Source organism: Anneissia japonica, unplaced genomic scaffold (genome assembly GCF_011630105.1).
Source record: "Anneissia japonica isolate Jap-2015-1 unplaced genomic scaffold, ASM1163010v1 scaffold15657_len110212_cov154, whole genome shotgun sequence".
In the NCBI taxonomy this organism is placed as follows: Eukaryota; Metazoa; Echinodermata; class Crinoidea; order Comatulida; family Comatulidae; genus Anneissia; species Anneissia japonica.
In genome coordinates this window covers 12,432-24,025 of record NW_022686809.1, presented here as the reverse complement: position 1 = coordinate 24,025, position 11,594 = coordinate 12,432, and the positions used below count along the sequence as shown (strand labels likewise).

Genomic DNA, 11,594 nt, shown 5'->3' with positions numbered 1-11,594 from the left:
ACGTAAATTGTTCTTGGAAGAATTTCATCGAGTCTTTAGTTAAATATACTGTGAAAGGTTACTGTGGACTTGTAGTCTATATATTAAAGACCCTTTCACAGTATAAATTGTTCTAGTAAGGACGAGTGTTTTATAGTCTCTGTAAGTTTAAAAATATTAACGAGTTTCATAATATTGAAGTTGATTCTCCTATCAAAGTCAGTCAATTGTAGTTTATGAATTAACGTTTAAAAACTAAAAAAAGGCATGTGAATATAATCTCACCAATCAATCAAGCAATCAAGAACTCTAATCATTCATTCTGTCAATATAATCAAACAATATGAAACAGTAAACAATCTGAAAGACATGCGGTATGGCTTAATGACTTACGTGAGTTTGAGAAACAGTTGTGGCTTTTGTTATGTCTGAAAAGGGGTATAGAAATTTTAGGTTAAAATAAAATTTAATGAAACATTTGTAAGCCATCCACAAAACAATTATTTTTAACTTAGTACTGTATGACGGTCTTTAAAATAAAAACACATTATATCGTCGTATTATATTGTTGTATTTTTAATTGTTTAGAATTATATTGTATAGAGTATGGTATTGTTCTGGACTGAGAGCTATATACATATCATTTACAAAAAATAAGGATATTATTTTGTCCTGTTTATAAGTCAAGAAGAGTGGCTTAGTAGGATTACCAAATTCGGGCATTGGAATTAAATAAAAATGAAATAAAAATGTATATAGATATTTCATACTTGTTTGACAAAAGGTACCGATAAAAATAAATAAGCATTCACATGTGTATATATTAACATCATCGATACAAACTTCTCCGTTCTGACACGGACTGGAATCACATTCGTTAATATCTAAAATATTGAAAAATAGGTTTTTATAGATATACAGGCAAATTAAAAATAATTAAAATATTGAGGTAGTCAATATTTGAATAAGCACAGTTTAAGGCAATCAAATTTTCTATGTATCTAATAATCGTTTGTAATGAAATGGTTTTAGACGAGAAAAAAAAAAAAACTAACTCCTAACACAATAGGATCAGAATTAGGCCAATATCATATTAAGCAAATTCTTTACTCTAATCATGAATGTAAAGAAAATATTATACTAAAGCAGTGCATAGTTGAAACGTTGATCAATAAAATAAGCATTGGACATTTACCGAGTGTCAATGAGATTAAACGACTGAAAAAACAGAACTCAACCAGGAATACGCGCTTTAGTATACTTGCCACAAGTCTCTTATTTTTTTATTATTTTGCTCATTCTGGACAGCGCCACCAACGAGAAAGTAAATTTAGAGACAGAATAAGAAAAAAATCGAGTATGGGACGCCAATTAAATTAGGTATGGCGCGCACTAAGTGCAATAAAGAGTGAGTAACCCAAATTAGGGCCTAGAACCCAGGCTAGTGCTTTAGGTGAGGTCAATACGTTCTAGGCCCTGCTGTCGCCTCGCAATCGAAAACGCTCTAATATCAGGCCTTCAAGAGCCAGGCCGAAACTTACCACATGCAACTCCCACGTCCTCGGCATGACTGCAATTGTTTTCAACTAAGCTTAAACCACAGTCCCACATATAAGTTTCACTGCCATTACATCGCACGGAGTCGAACCAGATAGGACCATTACCTTGTCCAAAATCACCATAAAACAATAGTCCGTCGTAACCCAGTGATCGGCACGTAACGTCTCCAGCTGCTTCATCAAAATAATTGTTACATACAGTACCCCGTTCCCAAATATACTTGCACACAGACATATTTCCATCATCATTGCATTCAGTCCTATACCACATAATTTCCAGCCGTCCTTCCCAGGTGTTATTACCATCGACAAGCTGAATCAAATTTGCTGGAAACGAGAATAAAAGGATTTAATGCAATTACTTAAATCTGGTGGGGTTTTTTCACCAAAAGTTTTAGTAATAACAGATTATTAATGTCATATCATCATCACACTTAGCAAAGTAAACAAATTTGACTAAAAATTAATACACTTTTAAGACAATCTTTATCCTCTCTTTTGCTCACTTGAACACTGAATGTAGCCTTACTGCGGCCCTGATAAGGCAAAACGACTTAACTCAATTTTTTCATTTTTTGAGGTTATTCCATATTTAAGTAAATTTAGGGCGCTCACTTCATTTTTGAAAGTTTTAAGTCACCTAACACTACCGTTTCTGAGATAGATTTTCCTATCTCACCTTATTTTTGTATTATTCAACTCTTTTTTATGGCAAAACAACTTAACTGAAAGTTAAGTGGTATAATGACATTGATTGTTATGGCAAAATGACTTATCTTAGAGATAGCTTATCTCCCTTAAAAATACCACAAGGAAAGAAAACAATGTATCTGCATGACAAGATATATGATATTAATGTACCTAAATCAAAGTTAAGTCATTTTGCCATTACAAAAAATTAACTTAGAGGGCGAAAATCACAAATACAGCCTATTTCCAGGTAAACAAGCTACAAAAACGAATCGGTACAGTAGAGGATATGAATGAATTATGATGCTCAAACTAGCTCTGAAAAAGAAAAAAATGGTAGTTTATACAATGAATTTGATAATGTTAAATTCTAAAGTATGCCTAAGGCCTTGAGAATGTTTGGCCTAAAAACGCATGAACCTAGTCCTAGACTAGCTTAGGCGATCCTTAGGTCTACCCTACCTAGGCACTAAGGCTAGGCTAATGATGGTGGCCCCAGTTGGGGTATAGGCAGCTATTTTAGCCTAGCCAGATAAGAGATGATTCACCTTGCTGATACACAAGACTCAGAGAGGCTAGAATGAAATTGTGTAGGTCACTTTGTCTCAGTCGCAAACGCTATTATTGGCTAACAAACATGTAAAAACTGGCCTACTATTATTTTTTTGTATAGGGTATAGTTATGTGAAATATAGGCCTTTGCTAGACAAGGCCTGTTCCCCACGTGACACCCATACTCCTACCAGAGTAGTTCTATGTATTTATGAATTATAATAATTATTATAATGACACAACTGCTTAAAACTTTTTTTAAAACAAAAATTGAATAATCAATTCAATATTTTTTTTATTAATTTAACTTGCATTCCGAAAGTTTGTTTCAATATTACAGATGAAAAAGAGACAGAGGAGACATCAATGAGCCAACCTAATACAGTTTTTATAGAAAAAAGAGGAAACATCAGTCAATCTTTCTGCATAAAATATTCCCTCTAACACATAGCGCTCTATACTATCATTATTTTTTAATTGTCTTGTGGAATAGAGAATTTTGTAATCTAAATGTATGTATCTAAATGTCCATTGGTCTTCAGATATAGGGTATCTTTTAAGGTTATTCCTCCTAGGTCTCCGATGAAAAAAAATATAATAATTAGTATTCTACATAGTAAATTTACAAAAATATATAAGTATGCTGTTGATGTATATAATAGTATAAAGAGTAACAGTATTACAGTCTTATGAAAAAATATAAGAATTACTATTCTATACGGTAAATTTACAAAAATGTATAAGTTGCTGTGGATGAATATCACAGTATAAAGAGTAATAGTAACAGGCCTTTGAGGAAGAGGAGGAGGGGGAAATCATTTTGAAAAGAGAGTACTGTAGTGTTTACACATAGGCCTATTATACTATAAAAATTCTCAGGGGTTTTTTGCTGACCAATTTTATATTGTAGATTTTTTTTCTATCCTCTCTCTCTCTTTCTCTCTCTCTCTCTCTCTCTCTCTCTCTCTCTCTCTCTCTCTCTCTCTCTCTCTCTCTTTTCCTTGATAGGAATGAAGTTAATTCAAAAAAGGAAAGTTAATTTAAATTAAAAAAAAAAATAAAAATAAATGAAAATGGTAAAAGGAAAAAGAAGGGGAAAATAAAAAAGAATAAAAAAGAATTTTAAGGGAGGAGGAGCGGGAAGGTCTATTAAAGTGGATGGTGCTGGTCGGTTGAGTTTCATTGGGTGGAGGGTATCACTTTAACCATAACAACTTAATTAGTTGTGACTGAAAAAATTGCTTTTTTGTACTTTTTGTTTTTGTATGTTTTGATTATTGTGTTCTTTTCGATTGTCTTGTAAATGTATTTTTTTTTTTTGAAATTATGAAATAAATAGCATAGTTTATGAATATAGATCATTCGTAAGTTGAAATTACAATGAGTGCTTGCTATAGTAGTTCAAACCAAAGCTAGGTACTCGCTATTTCCCACCGGTCGTCAGCCGACGCGATCCTGTGAACGCAACGACGACGCGCACGCAACGGATCCTTTTTTAATGTCGATTCGTTCAGACTACCAATCGGCAGACGGCGTAGCGTCGTCTAGCGCTCACAAGAAGCGTAGTCGGATCCGTCGGTCGACGGTCTACGACGCAGTGAGTGTCTAGCTTTAGACTAACATTCCGTAATATTATAATAAGGGCGTATATAGTGTTTTACCTGAACAACCAAGCACTTCAAACCGCATGCTAATCCTAGTTTCGTAACTGATCGGATGGATTCGTATGAATTTAGCGTAAACAGGAACGTGGAAAAGGTTTGTCACCTTAGTGAACCCATCCGAGTTTCCAGTAAACACCTAGGTAAAATAAATATTAATAAATAAACAAGATTGAGTCTTCGCATAATCAATCAAATCAATCAATCAATCTATCTATCTATCTATCTATCAATATATCGATCATTCAAACAATAATTCAATAAATGATTCAATTTAAATAAATTTTATTGAAAAAAATCTCTGGCAGAGAAAACAGAACACGTTATAATACATTTTAGGCTATAATATACAAAAATACACAAATTGTTGATGTTTGCATTAAACCAATATTAAAAACATTCACCAAAATAAGAAAATTAACAAGGACCATGAGAGAGTCGATGGTTATTGACGAATAAGATTAAATATTCTGAATTTATCATTGTGCTTTGATCTTTCCAATAAAATTTCTATGTATAAATTAAAATGTTGGATCGGTTTATACAGCGCGCATATGTAAAATAATGGTCGCGCGTTTTTACCATATATTCTCACATTTTGCTATATTCGAAATTAATATTTATTGAAGTGTGATGAATAATGTATGTTTTATATCCCTAGTAAAGGTTTGAACAGGACAAAATGAAAAACAGGCTATAACTACCACCTGATATGTTATTGAAATATAATGTGTATTTTAAAAATTTAAATTTAACCTCAGTAAAAGGGTTTTTTATTTTTGAAATCCCAACTTTTCTTATGTCCTTTTTTTGTTTGTAACTTTAGCGAATGTTTTGTGTTTCCTTTACTGAATTCTTCCTTTTATTAAACTTAATTGAATGTTTATATGTTAAAAATTTCAATAAAGTTCATCGTATCGTATTTAATCCTTTTTAATAAAAAATAAAATAAAACAATACCAGTAATACACTAATTCAATCACAAAATAACTTAATCAAACCAGAATTCAATAAATCAGTCAGTCAATCATTAAATCAATCAATCAATCGTTCAACCAATCAATCAATTGGTCAGTTGATTTTACGATCTGTGGATGTAGATGAGTTTGTCAGTCAATCAATCGATCAAATTTAGTTAATATTAGTCAATTAGGCTAGTCAGTCAATTGTATAGTAATCTATTAAATGTATTAATTGATAATCATTTCTTATCACAATAGTTGTCACTGTTACATAAGGTTGAAAAGAGTTTTGAATTATGCAAACTTACTGCAACCTGATTGGTAGCGTTCAGGATTGTTTCGAAGTTGTCACCATGAATACTGTGAAGAACTTCAAAGGACTTCACCCATTGAGAGTGCTCGCGTCTTCCTTGTGTAATCACTCCAGTTACCTTAAACACAAAACCCAGGTCGGCTTGAATCCATTGATTTTGGTCGTTGATTGCAGCGGCCCATCCTCCTTTTAACCCTTCTTCTGCTTTGCTGTTGAGTCGACCACGGTCTGGCGCATGAGCTGGGCTATATTCACTTGACGCTGTCAGTTGTGTTGATGAAATTCTTCCATCTTCAACCCCAAGAGGGTCAATACAAGGATCTGAAACATCATATTTAATTATGATGACAATTATGAGAGTTTATATAAATCACTATATTTTACCTATATTTTATATTTAATAGAACTTTTTTTTGTACATTTTGAACTTTTGCATAGTCCATACTTCAGTTAGCAACTAGAATAGTTGCGTATCATACGCTACTTGGAAATTAATATACGAAGGTTAGATTAAATGCAAGAAAAGCATTTTTTAATGCATTAATTTAACCTTCTTATAATAATTTCCTCTAATATATAGACTGGTATAGATACGCACTATTCTAATGGTTTTATAACTCAATCGGCGTCGTTTAATGCTAGTTTATAATCAGGCTGATGTAGTAGTCATCGGTTGCTATAGTTATATGATAAGTATATCTGTAGATGTGCATGCAGATTGTTGCTGCAGTACGCGCTGCGCAGAGTACAATTGAAATGGTAAGTTTACACGGCAGTGCGGTGAATAATATTTGACTGTGTTTAAAGAACTTTTGTCATGAGTTTACTATTAATAGACATTCCTTAAAGATGGCCTAAACACCATTTCTTCAAGCACTTGAGAAAATACTGCAGTTAAATTTTTGGTGTCAGTGCAGACAGATGTGTGATGATTTCATCTAGGCTTACGGATCGATCTAGGCTAGGCTAGGGCTACTGCCTACATGTAATTTGTTCCTTGCGTATTTGAGATATATATATTAAATATTCAGTTTCTTTTCCAGTTCAGTTTCAGTTTTATTAGGGTCCACTGATTCAGGAAATTCCTTAATTTTAGATATTTAATATTCGATTTGATATAACTGTCTTGGGGCTCTAATCAATTACCACTTGTCAACAAACGATGATTGGGCTAGTGTCCACTCTCTCTTTCCGCAGGCACACGTTTTAGTGCTGGGTGTGAAAATACAGCCTACAATTCATCACTGTGCGTGCTACATACTCTAAAAGTTGTTTTCACCTTTCGCACACTAACCTAAAAAAATAATTAAGCCGGGAGTGCACTATATGAAAAAATACTGAACGTTTGTGGATAGGCAAATAACATTAGGAGTTGAAGTGATGACGTCACGATTTACTTATAATTTATATTATCGTATGAATATAGAACAGACAGACATTCGATTCCATATGCAGATCGGCCGGTGATAGTTCTGAAATGTGTGGCTGTCCAGAATCTCCAAATAAAATGTAGGCCTATTATTGCATATAAAATATATTACTACATTTGAATTACTTTACAGTATATTGCATTATTATTATTATTATATAATATTATAATATTTTTAAACTATAATATTTATTTAACATACCTGAACATCCAATAACCTCAAATCTCATACATATACGATGCATCCAACTGATTGGATTAATTCGGATGTATTGCGCGTAGACAGGAATATGGAACATATTTGTTACGGCAGTATTCCCATCCGAGTTCCCAGTAAACACCTTATAATACAATATCAGATATTATTAACCAAGTATAATTTATCAATCAATTAATCAATATGTCAATCAATCAAAACTATGTATAAGTAAAATCATATTTAGAAACTATAACAGTAGATAACATTAAAACAGCAAGGGGTGAGACATGAACGAATGAAGTTGAATATAGTGCATGAGCTTTAGTATATATTAAATATAAAGACATATATATATATACATATATATACAGTATATATACGTATATATATGTATATATATGTATATATATATATATATACATGTGTGTGTGTGTGTGTGTGTGTGTGTGTGTGTGTGCTTAAATTAAATCTTTACATTTTTTCTTATATATAATTCATTGAAAAATGCAAGAGCGAAAATTGTCAATTTTTAATTACGGAAACTTACTGCAGCTTGACCGCTAGCGTTCAAAATTGTTTTGAAATTTTCACCATCAAAACTGTAATGAACTTTATATGACGTCACCCACTGACCACTCCCATCTCTACCTTGTGTAGTCGCTCCAGTTACCATTAACAAAGAACCCAGGTCGGCTTGAATCCATTGATTTTGGTCGTAGACTGCAGCTGACCATGCTCCAAATTGACCGGGTGTTGAAGCAGTGTTGAGTCGCCAGTTATCTGGTCCGAAGAATGAGTTAAGTTCGGAGGATGCAGTCAGTTGTTCTGAAGGAATTGTTCCATCTTCAACCCCAAGAGGGCCAACGCAGGACTCTAGAATCACCATAATTAATTTATACACAATTATAATTAATATACAAATGTATATATATATATATATATATATATATATATATTTATATATATATAAATGATAAAGTATAACAAGAGTGCTCAAATAGGAAGAAGATGCTTTAATATATATATATATATATGTATATATATATATAATATTCTATATATATATATATAAATTTATTTGAGGAAACTGATTTGCACTCTCACTCGTCACATATGCACTACATATAGTACAAATAATTATGATACACACTAAATTAAGCATATGAACTGTTTGTATAGTCGGAACCGAATAATTTAGACAAATTCACTTGTAAAGAGTTAAAAAAAAATCAGTAAAATGTTTTCACGGTACCTGAACTGAATTTAAGTATACTTTGTATCTGGAAAAAAAAAAATAATGAATAGTAAATTAGCTATTTAAAAAAATAAATCAGAAAGAGGGATGTCATCGTGGGATTTGCCTGAATGTCCTGATTGGTGCACAGGGCAGACGTGTGACATGGATAGTTTCAGCTTGGAGAGGACTTCGCCCTCCAGAGGCCCGATAACGGCTGAAATTATGGTGATGATGAACATATATCTCATACTGTCAGTTGGTTGCTTATTCAATACATTACTCAATTAATCATTATGCATATTATTACTAAGCATTTATAGTCAGGTTTTGAGTGCACTATAGGAAATGGAAGCCAAAGGATCTATTATTTCACGAAAAACTTCTAGAAGCCCGCAGGGCATGAAGCTTATGTTTGAAGGAAATAATGGTTGCTATGGCTTCACTTCCTATAGCGTACGAAATTTTTGACTACAAATTGCTTTATAAGTCAGTTGTGGCGTCCATCACCTTTTCTATGGCCCTTTAATGAACAGTGATGACGCCAGGACCTGCCCGACGGAGGGGCTAAAGGCCCCGACGGGGAGGCTAGTTAGGCGAATCGAGTGTCACATGGCTGTGGCCAGGGGGGCCGCCTAGTGTCCCCAGTTGGGGTCCAGGGGTGAAGCCCCTTGAAGCCACGGATATTTTTGACGAATTTTTAGTTATTTGATCGGTATCGAGCTACTATAATAATACAATAACTTCATGTAGGATATGTTTCTTAATGTCGAAATCAGCTGCCACAACCAAAATATTTTGAATAAAACAAATCCTCATTCTTGAAAGTGAAATTCTACATTTTGGAAATTTTGCATAAAATTTGTTGTCAAGGGGTCGAGGCTATCCAAACGAGTATTCATAACAGAACGCAGATTATTTTTAATTAATGTCATTGATTATTATTATTATTATTATTATTATTATTATTATTATTATTATTATTATTATTATTATTATTATTATTATTATTGTTGTTGTTGTTGTTGTGTTTGTGATGAAAAGGTAACAAAAATAGTTTAATGAAAGTAAATAATTATTTTTATTTGTTTATTACCCGACAAAATTTACTCGTTTTCCCCAATAGGGGCGCTATGCTTCCCCCGAATAAATATTCATTTTATTTATGTCATTCATTTATGTCATTCATCATGTTATTTTGAATTTCAATCATTGATTTTATTTATGTCATTCATCATGTTATTTTGAATTTCAATCATTGTGCCTTTCTATGCAATGCTTTATAGGATGGTCTAGGCTGGTTCGTGTTAACCAGCACCGTGGTAGCGAGATTTGTTAGGTCAGCTATGTGCGTTCATAGCTTGGCCTAGCAGCCAAATTAATTTTCCATCGCGATGTATTGACGAAGTAATAATTAAATCATCCCAGCTTTTAGGTGTTTGCGTACAAAATCGGAGGCACTAAAATCAAATCAAATTAGTGATCAGTTGGCAATAGGAAAATTCAATGGAAATTAAAATGATGATGTTATAAATTATACAGGTATAATGATATTGACTTACAACAGATAAAGATGCATCAGAGTTTGTGGTCGGCTGTTCTTGAACTGTGCCTGAAATGAGTTTATTAATATTAGCTACGGTACGTTAATTATCTAGATACACGTACATTACATATAAGTTACTTTCAATTTTGCTATGCGATTCGAATAAACCAGACGTCGGCAAGCGATGTGGTTTTTAAACAAATATTACTAGGTTTATACCAGTATATTTTATTCTAGCTCTAGCTAGTATTTCTGATCCAAAATATAAAGGATATTTGAGGGTGTGGTGGTAAGAAGAAGCAATCCAAAGCTTAATGTAAAAAAAATGTATGGAATGAGTTGTTTAAAACCCTGTTTATTGTACTGCATTAATACAGTAATATCATATTATTTTTACACATAAAAATTATTACCTGAGCATCCAACAACTTCAAATCTCATACTTATATTTTGTGACCAACTGATCGGAGAAATTCGAATGACCATAGCGTAGACAGGAACATGGAACATATTTTCCACGGAAGTGTTTCTATCCGAGTTCCCAGTAAACACCTTGGTATAAAATAATAAATAAAAATACACAAAGCTTGTATACTTCAACAAAGTTTTAGACTTCAATCATTTTATGGATCATTCTGGATTGTCAATGAAACTGTACATCTGGCCAACTACAATAGGGCCAGAAATGCCCAATTGTCCCCAAAACGCTTACCGTATGTTGCCCCACAAACCTATTTTATTGTATTCTTTGTTTGAGCACTTTTTCATTCTGAGCGTATAGAGAAATTATGTATATCCGCCTTGCAAATTTAAGATTGGATTTGATTGGACTTTCTGTAGTTTCATTTACATGCTTTGTTGCATGGTACCGTTTGAAAAAAAAAAATATTACACTGAAGTACAAAATTGTCAAAGTTTGTTCTACGGTGTATGGTAACTGGAGAAATCATCAAATTAACGATCTCCTGATAACTAGCCTGAGTAGTTAGTACAAACACACGTCAACATAAATAAATAAATAAATAAATAATAATGATGATAATAATAATAATAATAATATCAATATAATAATAACAATAATAATAATAATAATACATTACAATGATATTATTACAGAAACTTACTTCAATTTCACCATTAGAGTTCATGATTGTTTCAAACTGTTCACCATCAATACTGTAGAGAACTTCGAATGATGTCACCCATTCACTGGCATCTTCTCGTCCTTGTGTGATCACCCCCGTTATTTTTGACAAAGAACCCAGATCGGCTTGAATCCACGGATCACTGTCATTGGACTTAGCCGACCATGCTCCTTTCAAATTACCATCTGCTGCTATGTTGAGACGTCCGCGATGAGCACCGTAATATGGACTAAACTCGGTAGATGCAGTAAGTCGCTCGGAAGGAATTGTTCCATCTTCAACCCCAAGATGATCAGTGCAAGACTCTTAAAAAATCGTATATATA

At 32.9% G+C, this 11,594-nt stretch overlaps 1 protein-coding gene across 1 annotated transcript in view; it reads right to left on the bottom strand.

The window, feature by feature from the left end:
* Nucleotides 1-11,594, bottom strand: part of LOC117117396 — a 32,588-nt gene that overhangs the window by 10,606 nt on the left and 10,388 nt on the right. The window contains exons 5-14 of the mRNA XM_033261688.1: nucleotides 11,249-11,574; nucleotides 10,538-10,676; nucleotides 10,141-10,190; nucleotides 8,597-8,624; nucleotides 7,892-8,217; nucleotides 7,348-7,486; nucleotides 5,712-6,037; nucleotides 4,442-4,580; nucleotides 1,521-1,865; nucleotides 373-407 (exon numbers count right to left, since the gene is read on the bottom strand). Coding sequence (XP_033117579.1) covers nucleotides 373-407; nucleotides 1,521-1,865; nucleotides 4,442-4,580; nucleotides 5,712-6,037; nucleotides 7,348-7,486; nucleotides 7,892-8,217; nucleotides 8,597-8,624; nucleotides 10,141-10,190; nucleotides 10,538-10,676; nucleotides 11,249-11,574 — 1,853 coding nt within the window. The remainder of the gene's footprint in view (nucleotides 1-372; nucleotides 408-1,520; nucleotides 1,866-4,441; nucleotides 4,581-5,711; nucleotides 6,038-7,347; nucleotides 7,487-7,891; nucleotides 8,218-8,596; nucleotides 8,625-10,140; nucleotides 10,191-10,537; nucleotides 10,677-11,248; nucleotides 11,575-11,594) is intronic.